The sequence below is a fragment of the Talpa occidentalis genome, unplaced genomic scaffold, assembly GCF_014898055.3.
Source record: "Talpa occidentalis isolate TD23 unplaced genomic scaffold, MPIMG_talOcc4v2.1 talOcc4.3, whole genome shotgun sequence".
Lineage (NCBI taxonomy): Eukaryota > Metazoa > Chordata > Mammalia > Eulipotyphla > Talpidae > Talpa > Talpa occidentalis.
In genome coordinates, this window is record NW_023603184.1 from 94,714,734 (window position 1) to 94,733,189 (window position 18,456).

At 34.1% G+C, this 18,456-nt stretch overlaps 1 protein-coding gene across 1 annotated transcript in view; it reads right to left on the reverse strand.

Moving 5' to 3' along the window:
* IFIH1 (interferon induced with helicase C domain 1) overlaps nt 1–18,456 on the reverse strand; it is a 71,744-nt gene that overhangs the window by 20,685 nt on the left and 32,603 nt on the right. The window contains exons 5-6 of the mRNA XM_037523427.2: nt 8,068–8,172; nt 2,417–2,637 (exon numbers count right to left, since the gene is read on the reverse strand). Of these exons, the coding sequence (XP_037379324.1) occupies nt 2,417–2,637; nt 8,068–8,172 (326 nt within the window). The remainder of the gene's footprint in view (nt 1–2,416; nt 2,638–8,067; nt 8,173–18,456) is intronic.

Here is an 18,456-nt window from a genome sequence, read left to right on the forward strand (position 1 = left end):
CTCAGTGCAGGTTCGATTCCCGGTTGGCCAGGGTGATTCCCACATGGAGCGGCGGTAGACCTCTCCTGTCTCGCCCGCTGCTCCCCTCAGCAGTGTATTTCGGTCCTTCTGCCTGTTCTGCTCCCTGCTCTGTCTGGTGAATTCTCTCACCCTCCTGCGCCTCTGGCCTGTACCCCAGTGCTTGTATAAATAAATAAATCTTAAAAAAAAAAAAAAAGTTAACTACAAAAAGTTAACTACAAAAAAATAACTTACAAGAGTACTAGTTTAATGGACTTTCAAATGAAAAGGAACAGCAGCCCTTGATGAGTTTGTGGCTGCTGGCACTGGTGACAAAGGCAAACTCAGTCATGGACTAAATGCCCTATCTCACCAGTCCGATTGATAAGATCACATCCATAATACTTTGTTCAACCCTGGGCACTGTGTTTTGAGAGTTTCTTAGATAAATGTCTGGGAAATGTATGAGCACTGAGAATTATGAAATGTCTGGAAATCATATCTTATAAAGAACAGCTAAAGGAACTGGCAATATTTATTCCATGGAACAAACAGAAAAATAACATGGGGTTGACTGATACTATTTTTTCTATGTGAAAGGCTGTCACAGACAAGAAATACATATTACATATATTATATACATACATATATATATATATAATAACAAAAGAAAGAACTAACCAATGAGTGAATTCTAGAGAAAAGATTTTGATGAATACATGTATGGCTTTCTGAAAGGGTCAGTTCAAAGAATGAATCCAGCTGTCTTGTCAGAAGAGGGATCTCTTTAATATTAGAGGTTTCTCAGTAGAGGTGAGAGAACCACTCTGCAATGGATGAAAACTTTGCTGGATCTTGAAGGTCTCTTTCAACTCTAATAGTCCATGACATTGTGGCTTGATAAGAAAAGTGAAGAACGCAGAAGAATCAAAACTATTTCCTAGGTTTTGAAACTACATGTTTTGGAAGAGATGGTGTAGCTAACAGAGAAACATGTAAGAAAGGAGGGTCCTTTGCAAGGGTAGATAATGAAGATAATGAAGCTAAATTTTAGGAAGTGCTTAAATGTTATGCTTAAGTGGTTTTGAATTAGTTAACTTCTTTTTTTGGACCTGGCACTGATTAAGGAATTCCCTTTCATTTAATTTGAAAGGTGAGGAAGAGGAATGGGCAAAAGGACTAATATTTAATGAATCATCCGTAGGCGGTAGATAAATATCCAGTTTACTACAGAACAACTATAGAGAATAGTATTATTTTATACACTCAAAATAAATGATACTTCTCTGAGGTCAAACTAAAGGTGGAAAGAGCATTCAAGCCTACATTCCTTTTATTCCAGAAGGTAAAAACCTTAATACAGGGAATATATGAAAAGTTACAGAAATTCAAATGTATCACCATTATGCAAAAGAAACTGATGTTCTAATAGTGGCATTCAAGTATATAGGAGAAGGTCTTTAGACTTTATAGATACATATAGAGTGCATTTGAATGCATGATTGAAAATATTCAGGTCAAATATTCTGACTATATTTCTTTAAGATGAACTGAGAAGTAACTTGTAACTAAAAATTTTGGCATAATAGAAATCCAAGAAATATAAGAATTGTATAGTCTATTACTACAATTCCTGTAAAGGAATAAATGAGAAAATAATTACAATAAGAAACAGGGAAAAAGACTGTCTGGTGATGAAAAGTATACTCAATTTTACTCCATGAATTGGTGAAGATTAGTAACCTCTCATTTACAAATGTATCATTTAATAAATCCATTTATCTGAATAAACCTCAAATAACTAGATGTTGTTTTACACTGAAGGACACTTACACCTGTTTATGAAGATGGTCTTCAAATACCACAAGATATTAATTATTAAAGAAATCTCAATTGCATTTAATTTTTTAATTATATACTATATATGTGCATACACACAAATACTTAAAATATTTATCTACTAAACTTGATATAAATCAGTCAAATATTTTCTCTTTATCTTCAAACCAATACACACACACACACACACATATACTGGATAAAGAGAACTTGTCACCTTTGACTAAGAACTAGCAGTTAAAGAAAATCTAAAAGGCAATATTTGATCTTAGATTCCAGTGATATTTCCAGATCAAATGCAATGATAAATTAGTATCCATCAACCTGAAAGAATATCTGAGTAAATATACTCTTTATACATAAATTGTAGCTATTTGATTTAAAATTCTGATTTTAGGGAAACATTCTATTTTAAAGGCTAATAACTTAGGTCTCAAGTATAAATGAAAAATCAAAGATGTAAAATTATTTATGCTGACATTACTTCCAATTAAACTTAATGTGTGCGATGCATTGTTACAAAAGTTATTATACAGAAGCTTCAAAAACTAAACAAGGTTAACTGCCCATTCAATACCTTGTTGACAAGAACTATAACTTTCCCAGGTTCAGAGGCTTTTTTCTTCTTGTCCAAGTGGTCCTTGGCAATGTAAACAGCCACTCTGGTTTTCCCACTACCTGTAGGGAGGCATATAATGATATTCTTCCCCTCCAACGCTGGTTGAGCAACTTCCATTTGGTAAGGCCTGAGCTGCAGTTCTGGCTCAGGGGATGATCTTTCCACTTTATTCTCTTCATCTGAAGGCATTTAAAAGAAAGAAAAATAAGGAAGTGGTCAAGAAAATAATCAAAGCTAGGAAGCCTGAAATTGGATATTGGCCTCTTGTCTTTTAAATTCCTCTTCATGGGGGTCTAAACCAATTCATTTCTATTTTCTGTACCCGCTGTCTGTTTGCATTCGTGGAATACAACCTAGGTGTTTTACCATTGACTTGGCTGGGCAAGGGGTGGTGAGGCCTGAATGAACAGGATGGAGCACTGGGAGGGGGAGACTTTTCATAAATGGGGTAAAACAAAGGGGAAATTTCAAAAAGGGCTGTGGCACAAAAATGGCAGCTCATGCATCAAACTTTGTGCTTTTTGGTTAACATTATGCCTCACTCTTTTCTCTTGGCCCTTCTGCCCACAATCGAAAGGAATTGGAAAAGTAGAAATCTTTACACCTTCTTGTTCTATATTCCCCTTACTTTTCTTTTTCACTTTGAAAGCACAGGTTCGTTAGGGAAAAGAAAAAAGAGATAGAGGTAAGCAGAGAGTCACTGCTGCTGGAGCTCTTTTTATTATTTTTAATTAATTTTTAAATTTTTATATCATTGTTCATCTTTGTACAATATTTGATTTCTCCTCTCAGATGTAGTCCCCATAAGTCTCCCGCACTGCAGCACCCGTGAACTATCACCACAGTTGTTTGTGCTGTGGCTTTTGAAAGGGAAAAATGAAAAATGAAAAAGAGAAGCTTGCTTAGGACACAGGCAGATATTCTTGGAACATGAGCTGCCTTCCCTTTACTTTTTATTTCAGTAAAGGGGTAGCTGATGCTATGCTCCTTCATTTGCAGAAACTTTATCTGACAACCAAATACCAAATACCCATATGTAAGGCAACAAGATTAAGCAGAAGCAATATTTAGGGAGAAGTGTGAAATCTCCTCCCATGCTAGCCTTTAATTGGTAGATTTTCACTGGTAAGTGAAAAACAATTTTGTTGATTTTCACTTCATTGTGTCTAATTTTGCCATTTATAGTTTTGAATTGAGATCTTTATCACTTCATTATCTCTCTCTCTCTCTCTCTGGGAATTAATACTTTCCTAAAAGTCAAATCACAATATAATATTTCCAATTAACTTAGATTTCTAAACTCCAAATACAGATAAAGTGAATATTAACATGCATTCATTTCAAGTACTTTAAAAATCATTCTATCTTGGCTTAAATATATTTTGTCTAGAAGTGACTATATTTATTATACTAGCCAAGGGGAATATATCTAAAAATTCATAACTTATCATGTGGAATGCAGTAAAATAAATATTATATCAATTTAAAAACCCATCTTGCGCTTTAAGTAATCGCAAGAAAAAAATGAAATGACAGCACTTATCAGTATTTCATTACACATGAGGTAAGTGTTCTTTCTCTTATCAATGATTGCAATAAAACTAAACTAACATAATCCCATTAACTTCAAAAAAGTTGCTGATGATTCCATTTCAGCAACTGAATGACTCTATTTAACTGGGTTTTACCTTGTTGTGATAGTACTATCTGACAGGTAGGAAAATTCACACCAAATACCACTTAGTAAGAGTCATCTACCAATGTGACAGGAAATTTGCCTTCAGTATGGCTGAGTAAACACAGATGCAACCCATTTAAGTTATCACTGGGTCATCTGCTGATTCATTTGTTATGAATTTTAGGAAAATTCATTCAAGATCACCAACATTTAAAAATATATATTTACAAGATTTCTTTCTGTGCTGTTTTGAACTCTGTTGCAATTATAATAATTCATCTTCAGTTACATTAGGTTCAAATTCATTTTAAATTACCACTACTTCTGTGCTAAGTTAACTCATAAAAATGATCAACATTCTAATATTCCACCTATATTATGTGCATTTATCATTTAATTTTTCCAAGTGTGTCTGAATATTAGCAAAGGAAAATGCATTATAAATTGAGTTTAGCACCAAGACCTATGAGCTAACTTTTGTTAAATTATTATTTGATCTAGGAAACTTGTTAAAAGATCTTAACAAATTCTCTTTGTCTAATTTTACCTTAGGTACATTTTTGCATAGATTTAAAAAAAATTATAAAGTTCTGCTACCTTCAAAATAGTTGCATGTTATTTTTTTAAAATAACCATTCTCTGCTTTTGTATTTTTATGCTTACTACTATTTCCCTGGGTAAAAACATTAAAAAGATAAACTTACAGCCATTTCTAAGTTTCTTTCCCAGGATTCTAAAATTAAGTCAAATGAGTAGAAGTGAGTAGAACATCAATATCACTTATGCATGTTACTACTTGTTTGTTGTACTAATAAATTTAAGAGGAGTTAGAATGTTAAACAGGCTATCATGTTCAAAATTTAATTCTAGGACTGAAACTATGACATTTTATTGTTACTTAACCAATCACAGACCACAAATTCACTCTGCAGTAAATATTTACTGTCTATTACGTACAATGTACTCCCAATAATACAAACCTTGTCCTTGTGGCTTCAAAGTCTAGGGTACTACCTTGCTGCCCCAAAATATTGAGCTATGTAGACAGAGAGTTCATAATTTTCCTTATTTTAGAATAAGGTTATAATGGGTAGCCCCAAGTTTAAGAGAGAAGCACAGAGTGAATATGGAAAAATTTTAGAGTTGGAATCATTGTGAGAACAGCATCCAAAGAAAAAGAACTGGGTGAGTGCTAAATATTCAGCCTGATTCTTGCCTTATCACATCCTCTGACATAGAGATGGAAGATTTTATCCACATAAGCAATGAAAGAAGATTTTCTGTTCTCTGTCACCAGAAGGAGAGAACTGGGCTGGTGTCAGTGAGCCAGGAGCCAATTTCCTTTATAGAAAAATGTTTGGGTTTTTATTTGTTTGTTGTTTGTTTCTTTTTGGCTCTCTTTGAAAAGCAAAATCAATTAAATGCAATAATGAAAATGGTATTTAAAATATGCACAAGCTTTGAATAACATTGTGCCCTTCCCCTACAACAAACACTGATTGAAGAGTTTAAAATTATACTGTACCATATAAATGGTCAAAAAATGAAATCAAATAGGGCTTAAATAATAACATTTTATTGGAACTACACCATGTGGCAAATTTCATTCTCACATTGATTTTGACAGCTGAGTTATTCTTGGAGAGAAAAGGTCTGTCACTGCATGTGTTTGAAATCGACAAAGTATTCCTTTACCTATAGTATGTAACCACGGAAAAATACACCATTCCAGCTGGACAAATATTAATAGGTATTACCTCGAAATAGTAAGGAAACACTTTATACATATCAGGCCAATGTGTATTGCCAAAAATATCATCACTTTGTGAGAAGCAGTGTGTATCTCTCTGAGAATGAGAAACAGAAAAACAAAAAGCCTTCCATGGTGTAATTAGAATATTTAAAGTTCAAAGTACCACTAAATATGTTTTACTATGGTATAATCCTTGCACAAGAGAACCTCATGGTATGGCACTGGGTCATGTCCATAATTCTGGTGATTCATCATGGATGTTTTTGAAAGTGGGCAAAGAATATGTGGAATAAAGTTGCTTTCATGTCAACCTCAAAGGTTAAAATATAATCCCAAACACTGTAAGGTTTTTCGATGATTCAATATGTGTTTAACAATTCACACTCTCTCTATATCCTTATTTGAATTTTGATTCTGTTTCAACCTACGTCAGGCACCTGAGAGAAAGGAATTTCAGAATTTTATAATTTCAGAATTTTACTACCTGCTATGCAAAACAATTATTTGTTCTTAAGCACTAGCCCATCTCGAACTTCAATGGATGCCCTCTGAAAATGTGTTTGTCTTCAGATGGATTTGCCTTTGAAAATGTGTTTGCTTTTTAAAAGCAGGTTGCATTCAGATTTATCACGTCTTTCATGCCACATTGAGGACTGAAAATCAGTAAATAGTTATATTTGCTAACAGCTCTAAGTAGAACAAATGCCCAGCACACACAGAACACCCATTAAGAATTTAGTGAATGAATGCTGTTGAAAAGCCCTTACTTAGACAAACAAAACTTAGGATAATATCCAGAAGCTTAAAATAATCCATAAAAATGTTAAATATTAGCTAAAATATATATTGAGTTATAGCATTAACAGCATTTAATAGACATGTCAATTATCAAATTTAACAATTACATAATAAGCATAGAAAAATGAACATATTCATCAGAAATAAGGACAGGGCAAGAACTTAAGAAACACTAAGTGAACAATACATTATCCCTTTTAAATTAAAATTAAGAGTTAACACTTGGTGAATTGGGTTTCTTCAAATCAACTTCTTCAGGAGAAAAAGGGACATTTAAATAAAAGAGGCATAATTTTCCAACCTGGAAAATTTCACAACTAATGACCACCTTTATGTAAACTATTTTGCACCTCTAGGTATGTTGTGGATCTTAATTTCTAACATTCTTTGGAAACTACATGATAAGTTGAAGAATCTGACATTTTCTAAGGTTTTTCTAAAACTCAATCACAGAATAAATAAAGAATAAGGTAATTATTTCTTAACCTGTCAGTTAAAAACTGCTTAGCTGGTCACATTGCAGAGCAATATTTATTTTGTGTGTCATTTACGACTTTTAATTATGAAATATTTCAAACATACAGATAAATGTAGAAATGATTCATCAACAGACATCCAAGGATTCATCAACCATTCCTGAAATATGTTAACATTTTAGCTCAGCAGTAGTCAAGGAAATGTACAAAGAGAACAGAAAGAAATGATTTGAATTGATCAATCTGACAAAAGTAAGGAAATCTGATAATATGAAATACTGCTGACGTGTGGGAAGAGGCACTCTCTCACTTACTGCTGGTGGGGTATACAAATAATATGGAGAGCAATTTTGGAAATACCTAGTAAAGTTCTCATATAGTGATGAAAATATTTTGCAAACTCTACTCCTATGCCAGAGATATTTATACAAATTGGAACTCTTAACTATATGTATAATTTCTGGTTTTTCATTTGAAAAGGGACTCTTGTTATCTGTAGTTATCTACAGTCACATTCATGGAAGGCATTAAATTTTTACCTAAAATATATTTTAATTTTAAAAAAGGAGAGTTTGGGAATTAATGTAGAAAATTGGATGTAGAATTTAAATACAGTCAGATTAATTGAGCAGATCCTATAAATGAAATCGATGATATGATTCTACAGAATATGGCATATGCCAGACCCAAAGATATGTACTGGATCAAAATTAGAGCGCTTGACTTTGGTAAGTTGTACTTTTACAGAAAGTGGATGGCAAAGTTCCAAAACTACTTCAACTGTAGAAAAGAATTGCTTTAATTGCATAAATACATTAGGGAGGGTATGAACAGCCCCCATGCTTTCCACTATATGGCGTCTTATTTCACACTTTTTAAGGTTTACACAACAGTTAGGCAGTACCTGATTCACTTCCCATGGTGCCTGAATCACTGCCCATGTTGCTGTTATGTCCAAGACTTTCATCTAAGCAGCTGACACTTCCTTCTGCCAAACTTGTGTCTGATTCTGCAAAGGAAAACATTTTTAAATATTTTAAAAATATTTCTGAGAATAAACGTATTTTAACTGCACACCTCTACAGCACACAGTACATACAGTTCAATGCAAGTAGGGAAGGCACACCCAGACAATTATGAATAAAAGGTAAGAGTTCCTGGCAAGCTACAGTTAAAACCTCCACTACGGATGAGCAGCTGCTGGGGAGTGAATCAAAAACATATCCCTGCTTAAAGTTCCACACGTATAATATGAGAGCTAATGCAAATTTGTAAGGATTTATGACTTTTGTCTTCCCCCATGGGTAAATTTTATCCAGAAAGATTTAGGCTTGTTAGGGTCACTTAAATAAAAAGTATTATATATAAACTGTTGACTTATTATCCCAAAAAGTGGAGGGTAATTAATGAAATATGAAGAATTAATAAAGTACATGATCTGCTAATTGGTTATGAAAACAGCTGTTCAGGGGTAACATCACTTTAAGATTTCAAAAAATAGTTTGCTCAAAAAGAATATTATTACTGTCTGCTATTGCAGTTGTACTAGAAGCTTCTGTGAGTTTGGAAATTTTTTTTTCCTTTGCTATGTTGAACTAAACTTCCATCAAAGTCTTAATGGCTAATATGAATGACAAGGGCATGCCCTAACTTACATATCCTGATTTTCTGTTTATTGTATTAATTCCTTTTGAAAACCTCTACCTCAAGAGAAGAATTCCTTACAGTTTATTTCTGTGGACTTACATACCCATCCATAAGAATTGGAACTACTACTGACCTGGGAAAAATAAGTGAAATGGGGTTAAAATTGTTGACTTTGGCATCAGAAGGACTTGTAAAATTTGTCCTTGATGTTGCACTGAGCCTAATTTCCTCTCATTTAAAATGGGTTAGTACAATTTACCTCACAGGATTAAAGTAATATTAGATACAATAATCTCATAGCACTGTTGCTTAATTGCTGGTGATTAGAAAATGATATAAAAACCAAGTAGTTGGTATATCACACAGGTTAAGAGTTTTACTTAATAATATTCTTCATACAATTCATAATATCTCATAATATTTATAATATTGCTAGATAAGTATTATTTCATGCCACAGCTCCCCAAAATACTGAATAAATGACATTAAAGTAGCTTTTAGCTATTTAAAACTAGCCTGAATGTCATACAGTTAAAGATGGGAACAGAAATGGGTAAAAATGTATATGCATTAATCAAAACTTCTCTGGAAAGAGACAACCTAAAAATTATCAAAACTATAAAGTATTTTTTATTCTTGAACCACTCAAATGTTTTAAGTGAGGTTAAAGTTACATATTATAAAAATCACTTTTCTTGAGTGTAGTTAGACGAATTTGACAAATATATGCAGTTTTGTAACCATCATCACATTCGAGATTTTTCCATCACCTCGAAAATCCTTTCAAGCCCTTTTGTTGATAATGTCCTCTTACTATCTCCTGGAAGTCACTCATTTGTTTTCTGTCCCCACAGTTTTGCCTTTTCCAGAAAGTCATATAAATGAACTCATATGATGTGTAACCTTCATGTTTGGCTTCTTTAACTTAGCATAACATGTTCAAGATTCGTTCATGTTTATATCAGTAATATGTTCCTTTTTATTGCCAACTTGTCTTCCATTGAGCATCTGTGGCATCTACGACATCTCCCTTCCAACTTGGATAAGTCTATTTAACTTGGGAAATATAATGGAATTATTGTCATACCCATCACATAAGACATCTTGCTTAAAAGTTAAAAGAAAGCTGATAAGAAATTTGTAGAAAAATTCTCAATGGACATACATACTGTTTAAGGATATTAGCACAACATAAATATGCTAATGTGAAAATACTGTGCTTATCAGTTGTCGTAGATTAGCTCTAAAACTCAGAATTTGAGGAATCCCTTATGATCACACGGGAAAACCTGTATATCTCACTGAGAGATTTTAAATATGGCACTTTGCAATTCCCAGAGGTATGGCTTGTTAGGAGCTCAGAGGCGAGTGTGGGATAGAACTGTCAAGTAGAAGAGCGTTTTGGGCAGATGTACTGATGAAAAGAGAATATGATTTGTAAGGAAAAGGCAAGGTGTAAAATGAGATGTGGAAAATGTCATTGCAGGGATAATTCTAGATTTAGAAATATAGGCCAAAATTTTGAGGCAAAGAAACAAATTTAGATGTAATTTTCATTTGTTGTTTTAAATGTGGTTTTGAGGATGAAAGACAATATAAAAAAAAAATGAAAAATACCAACAAATATAATCTAAAATCCACCCTGTATTCTTTAAGTTGCCCACTAAGTGTAACAGACATAGAAACTATATTTGATTTTCATTTCATTTTCTAATCACTAACAGTTAACCATAATCTTAAACCTACCTTGTGGATGTAAAGTCAAGATTTTCTGCAAGTTTTGTTCTGACATACATAAAGTCTGGGGAAGCTATTTAACACAATGTATATGAGTAATTTATGAATATTAAAGAAAGTTGCTATCAAAAATAGGATATTATTTAAGTCTATTATCTAGTTTATTTTGATATTACAAACAAATCTGCAATGCGTTAGGATGACACTGAGCTCAGTGTTTTCACAAATGTAACCTAAATTACTTTCCAAACTCTCAGCATCCTATGTGGTAGATACACATTATCCCCTCCGTTTTGCAGTATAGAAACCAAGGTTCAGAGGGGTTAAACGATCTATTCAGGTCACACAGCTAGAATGGGGCAGAATTGGGAATCACTGCTTTTCAAACCCAAGCCCAATATTCAAATGTTTACTACCTGACAGCAAAGGTGGCTGATAATCTGTATGAAGCTCTGTAAACAAGCAAGCAATCCTGTATCTACAGTATTAAGTGAAATCAAACTTGAGTTTTTAAAAAGCATATAGACATTTTCATTATAATGGCAAGCAGTCTATCAATCTTGAAAACAGCTTATCTTTCCAAGAAAGAATAGATTATTTTATTTTGCTAACACTTCTAATTTCCCCAACTTTCATTTACTTTAAATTTAAACACCCACACTTATTTTAAACCTTTCTCTACACACCAATAAAAGAGGAAAATTTCTATCTTGTGGAATAAAATTAATTACAATAATTTTGCTAGAGCTCATTATGAAAATGAAAGTAAATATATAGAGATCTATTTCGTTGTCATTTTAAGGATATATAAATCTACAGTTTCTAAACACAGAAATAATTTTGTTTCCTAGGCAGCAAATTCGTATGCATTGGATATGTTTTTTGAATTTCATAGATATGGGAGTACTAAAAGAAATAGCTCTAATAATAAAAGATAATATATTGTATCTCCCATAATATTGAGAATGTTTTTCCCAGAGATTTCACCTCTCATTCACTTTTTAAGTCATGTACACACGTGTACACAGTGCACATGTGTGTGCACGCATGTGTACACATGTGTGCACACACATGCACACGCACACAAAGCCAGATTGAGAGAGTTCTTATGTGATGCCAAAATATTAAACCAACTTATTGAGTTTTCAAACCAAAAATTTCTGCGATTGATTTATAGAGAATTATCTTGTTTCATTCTTTGTACTTTTCACAGTATGTAAATCTGGACTCATGTCCTAAGGAGTAAAGTCATGTGTCTATGATTTTAAAATATAAGATAAAATAGTGTCAACTGAGGACTGGGTGTGGCCATGAACTCAATGTAGCCTATGGTGTCAAACAGACCTGGTATCCAGATGGGAACACGTCCGCCGATAATAAGTACCTTCAGCTTTAAAAAAATCGTTAAATATAGATAGCAATTTTTACTTTCTCAGTTATTGTGAGAATGATTCTGTAAGATCTGGAAAATGAGTCTTGAAGAGAAATAAATCTTAAATTCTCATAAAGTTGCTGCTTAAAAGGACTTTGAATATTGGAGTTAGATTATATAATAAGTTGAGTTAACTTTTTTATAGGTGTCATTTCCTCTAGGAAAAATATCAAAGCTGGCTATAGAACAGATTAAAAAATGCTGGTGATTCCTAACTGTTAAAGAAAAGCAGTTATTCATCTCAAACTCATTTGGAATGAAGGAAAACTGTAATCATCCACTTAAAAGTAGAATTTTCTGTAAGAACTATTTGTAAAGAACACAAAAAAGAACAGCTTTGCTTATTTGCTTACAATGATAGTGTCTAAGACCATTCCATATGCCATGGGAAAAATTGCCTCATTTTGCAATCCCATCTTGAATATTTTACTAATAAGTTAGAGATATTAACTGGAACCCAAGGAATTTCATATTTAACATCTTTTGGGCCTTAAACACTTAAAAATTGTTTATCTAGAAACCAGAAATACTGAAGTTATTTTTTTTTTTTCAAAAAAAAAACAAAAACAAAAAACCCTCTTAGTTTAAGGCCTTTTTAGATCTATTCCAATGTAAAGTATGCCCTCTGCTGGAAAATGTTATAACTCTTAGTTTATAAGTATCGTTTATTTAACCCAAGACCTAAGATTGATTAGGTAAGATACAAATTGGTTCTTATTTCTATTTCTGCAAAGTAGTCTCCCTCCCATTTTCAGCCCAGACCCATCTCTAGGCCACAGAATACTTCTCCTTTCTTACCCCTTGCCTTAGGCAGTCCTGCCTTCTCTTTCCAAAATGTTCTGTGGATCATAGCAGGGAGCAGTGCAAAGGGCCGGGGCCTCTGCATGTGGAAAAAGAAGGGCACCCACAGATGCTGTTTTGTTGAGGGAGTGCTTACAAGGTCTTCCAACAAATTTCATATGTCTTGGTAATTTTATGCTTATTCTACTTCTGACTCCTGATGCATTTTAGCTTCGCCCCCTTAGCTATTCCCACCTCCCATCTAATTTCATGATCCCCCCCAGCCTGGAATGTGAAAACTACCCTTAAAGTTTCAATTGCATGTGCAGCTATGGGCATTTACAAAGAGTATAAGTTCTCAAGTGTGCTTATTTTCATACTACTAACAATATACACGTCCTTTTCTTTTGAAATCACTTAATATTTTTGAGAGGAATTAGATGACTTTCATTTTCAGCTCTATGTATATGAATTTGTGTGTGTGTGGCACATGCGTGCACACACACAGACACACACACTCACATTTTGGTCTGTCAGATTTTGCTCTCTGTGCCAGGGAACATGTGTTCCTGCAGAATGGAGAGAAGCCACCTCCACCCACCTTGCATATTCTCTCCTGGATCCAAGCTTCGAGGAAATGAGTTCCCCAAAGAGGGAAAAAAAAAAAAAAAAAAACACAAAAACTCTGCTAGAGCCACAGACCTACATGGCTGTCCATGGAGCACCTCTATGGCTGTTTACAGAATTTATATCACAGAAATGTTTCAGGCAGATTTAAATTGGAGTTGCATGCAAGAATGTTGAGGCTTTGCACGTAGGCTTCAATATAGAAAGGTAGTTATTCAAGGATTGTGAGGATAACCATATCCAGCAGTATGACCCATTCATTCATTGCCAGCCATTAGCAGAGGCAAAAAGTTTAAGAGTGGAATCAGCTAGGAATGATAAGCCACATGGGGGGGTGGGGGCAGGGTGCGGTTAACTCTTGACAATCACAAAGTTTAGGAATGGCAATATAGAAGAAAATGAATAGGAAATTTATTTGGCTGGTAGGCACCCTTCAGAAAGAACTATGCAAGTTAAGTAGATTTAATCAGGTGTGAGGAAAGCATGGGAAGAGATACAATTAAGGGTTTCTTGGAAATTGGTTAAAGAATTGACTCTGGCAGAAAAAAAAAGAAAAATGACTCAAAAGTTCTTTGCAGCTTCCAGGATGTAAATATTCCCACTAAAGCTGATTTCAAGCGCGAGTTTACCAGCGTGATGTCACCAAGTGGAGCTGCAGAGGTGACACACTCGGTTCTGGTAGGTCAGTATGATCTAGTTCCAGGTCCCCAACACTTCCTAAGTGCCCTTCTACCAGTCTCATCTGTAATGATCACACCTGCATTGTGCCACTATGTCACAATTTTCTAAGCAACATATGACAAACTTTTAAGAGTATTTTTTGGCCTCAGGAAAAACATTTGTAGAACCCATTAACTCTCCCTGATATCAAAAGTCTTCTTTACTATTACCTTCCTCTGCAAATGATCCCCTCAAATCAAACTCTTCCCCTACTTATATTTTTGGATAAAATTTTGCTAAAATTACTATAGTTGGATTTTGAGGGCTTATTGTTAGCTGGATTAATTTTGGACTTTTTCTTTTAAGGCAGTGTTAGATGCACAGCAAAATTGAATGGGAGGTACAGCGATTATCTATTTACCCACCTCCCCTCCATTATCAACACTCTCCACCCTAAACACATTTTGAGCTTTCCTATAGCAGAATTTTTGCTCATGACATCACATAGCCTGGAATGTCACCTGCCCACGTGTTCACTCCAGCGCAGGCCCTTGAACCTCCGACGACATGGCTCACTTCTCCTCTGGTAAACTTTCTCTCAGTTTTCCTTCTTTCACAAGTCCTCTCCTACTCCTTTAATATTTTCTGATCTGCTAAAGATAACTCACAGCCTCTCTTTAAGAGCATGTACCTTGTTTCCTCGAACTGGGTTATAAACTTTGGAGGGGAAGGAAAAACCTTGGTGCTTGGTGCCTGATGTGACTTACTCCTGGCTTCTGGTCCTCATTCACATGCCAAAATAGAGATTGTAAGGTCTAATATCCAATTCAAATTCAAATAAAAACCTTTGTTAAAACTCTGCTAAAAAGCTCTAGGTTGGCAGCGGAAAGGGAAGTCATGACACGATATCCAGCATGTATTAATTACACATTAGGGAGATTTCATTCCATCAAAATTCTATGTCCTCATTCTTGGATAAAAAATGGTAACTTATCTCCTCAAACTATTTCTCCTCAGTCATAAAACTGACTCTATGGCTCCTGGCAGGTTTTCAATAAAATTACAAGGCTATATCCTCCTTTAACAAACACCAACATATTCCTCTCTCTGTTCTAATTAATATCTGCCTTTTGCACTGCCTCAGTTGTAGTTAATGTAACGAAATTTGGAAAGATACCAAAGTACAGGAGAGCAGTCTTAATTCAAACCAATCCTGTAATTGTATGGGTGATCCTGCCCAATCTTATCTGATACTGCTGTTACAGTTATCTTTCCATTAAGTTCGCAAATGCTCTATGGGATTTATTTCTAGAGATTCTAAAAAATCTTTTGATTTCTAGAGGTTAGTGCTATACAGCATTATTCTGGGTTTCAAGTGCAAGGATAAATTTTGTGACATTTTTACAGAAATTAGTATAGACCAAATCTAAGATTGGACTTTGGTCTATAAAAAGGCAAAACAAAACAACAACAAAAAAGTGCTATAACAGATTGGGCCAGGGAGAAGGAGGCTGTTTTATAAAGGTCAATTTTTAAACCCCTCCTACAGAACATGATCTATGCAAAATATATCCACAATATATTCCAAAGCATAATGTCACCGGATAAACCTAAGGAGTGGAACATATGGGGGAATATGAAAAAGAAGGTATTAAAGTCTGAAAACAAGCAGGTTGGTAAGCTCATTAGCTGGGGTGGAATTTTAAAATCTTCACGTGAACGAATATATAAATCAAAATATACACATGCATTCACAGTCATGCGCACTGTACAGTCACACATGGCACAGTCTTAAACTGTCATATTATAATCTTCCACTCGGGAACAGTGAAATAACATTCTCTTTCTAAATGTAAAGGCGCCCTCTGGTGGTCAATATGGGGTATCGGCATGCTCTAGTTACACGAGGGAGAGAGAAAACACAAGCGAAACTGGGAGTTTATGTGGAACCCTGAGTCAAAGTAAGTTTATTCGAAATACAATAAATTTTATTTAGCTTTACTATTTTATTTAATTTTATATTGTTATAAATCATCAATCCCTAAAATAGTATAATAAAGAAATATTTTGATGTAAAATAATAGCTCACATGTGACAAAATAGTAGAAACTAAAAATGACTATATGACCAATTCTATAAAACTAAAATTCTAGATAACTGAATATTTTCTATAATTAAATTACTTTTAATAGAAGAAAATGAGGGCTTTTTGTCCCGCTATTGTTTTCTAAGGAAGTTTGAGTTAGAGAAACACGAAGTTTCCCAATACTTTCCTGTGAAAAGCTCTCCAGTGCCTTCAGAAAGCAGAACTGTAATATCCACCATAAAATCCTTCTACTAATAATCTGGGAACTATTCAAATAGTCTTTAGAAATTATTGTGTTAACTTGGAAAAAAAGGTAAAATAAGGAGAAAAATACCTTTTTGTTGTATTTTAATTATTAACCACTTTTTAATGAGAAGCAATTGGGAGGAGGAATAAAGAAGAAATATCAGCCCCCAAGGTGAAGACATCATGAAATCATTCTCCAGAAATATCCACTAGAGAATTCTGATACATAACCCCTAGGGTAAAGGAGAGATGTGATTAAAATTGTTGTTTAAGGTGAGCAGCTCTTACTACTGGTAGTGTGTCTTATCCACCAGTTAAATTGAGAAATAAAAAGGGCTACGAAACAAATAAATATTTGAATTCAAACTATAAATAATTAACATTTGTTGATACCAAGACTATTATGCACTGAAAAATAAATTTTAGAATCTCTTTCCGAAATAGAAATTAGAGATTTCATTTAAAATTAGAAATAATTTGAGTCAGTTTTTCTTTCTTCATGTGAAAATTCCTACATATAGAATATGTGCAATTTAAGTAGCAAGTTTCTTTCTATGCCACTTTGGTAACTGCATTTAAAACTGTATTTGAAATCTTTATCCAATATATTAGAATTCAAAATATACATTATACACTATCAATATCAATAAGAGATACAAAAGAGAATTATGTGAAAGCATATTAAAGACAATGGAATGCCTCCACACGTATTTTGATCATTCTGTCACAGAATGCCAACATACTCAAAATACTTCTACATTTTATTCTACATTTTAAATTTTGCAGCAAAAACTTCAATCATAACTCCAATAATATCTTTGGACAAATAGCACTTTATAAGTTATTTATACTCATAATTCTTGGTTTGGAAAAGCAATGAGAAAGTGGACAGGCCCTTGGTGCAACCCAGAGCATCTATCAGCAGTGATGTCTAAGGTCTAAGGCAAAGGCACTGCATTTTCCTAAATAAGTCCCCTTTCATTATTTCTCTGGAGAGGGCCAGAATGGATTGGACTAACCTGCTCCCAAATCCACAGAAGTCAACAGCACAGAAATCTCACAGACTGGAAGGTGGGTAGTCTGTCAATTCCATGTGTTCTCAGCTGGCTGAGCAGCTTTCTGTACACATGTGCACTCACTCTCACACACACACACACAGACACACACACATACACACATACACACACACACACACACACACACGGTCATACCACTTACTACATTGCTGTTAAGTAGCACTTACTGGGCAGCTAAAGAGTGACTGCTATTTGGTGGACACACTCATCACTTGAAAGTTATGTGGGGGAAGAAGCTACTTCTGTTATGTCGCCTCCCCCCAAGTGACCCCCCACTTCATGTACAGTGTTGAACAGCAAATGCCTAGCATGTGACAAGAGTTTGAAAACCATTTGAAATTAAAGTAGTGAACAGACCCCAAGAGGGAAAAAAAAATCCTCTTTCCCCTAAGGCCATTATTAAGAAAGGTGGGACCCCCCACAAAACTTAGAAATCAAAATCTACATTTCAACAGCTTCTCCAGCTGTAAGCACATTAAAGCTTCAGAAGCATTTAATTAAGAAAAACAAATACTTTAAGCCTGGCTAAAACAAATAGACTATAAAAAATGACAAAACCAGTCAAAAGACTAAAAATAGCCTAACTCAAAAATTGCTAAGTCATTAGTAACAACAACAAGAACTTGTAAAAATGTTTTTCTTAGAAATCAAAAAGTTTAAATTGAAGCAACAAAATAGCAAATTGGTAAAGTGTGAAAACAATATGATCCACTTGTGCATTAGAGACCTTGGGACAATAGACACTGTCCTATACAGTTTTTAGGACACATAAATTGATACAAGTTCCTGGAGTGAAAATGGACATTGCTTCAAATGTCTTAAAATTGTAGAAGTCATTTGACCTAGAAATTCCAATTACATCCTATCTTTTTCTGAGACAAAATACAAAGGGGGGAATTATAGCGTAATTCACCAAGTCATGTATTTCACAAATAATAGAATATAGTGAATTTTCATTATTCATAGAAGTTGGAGATATTATAAATGTTTGGCTAATTAATT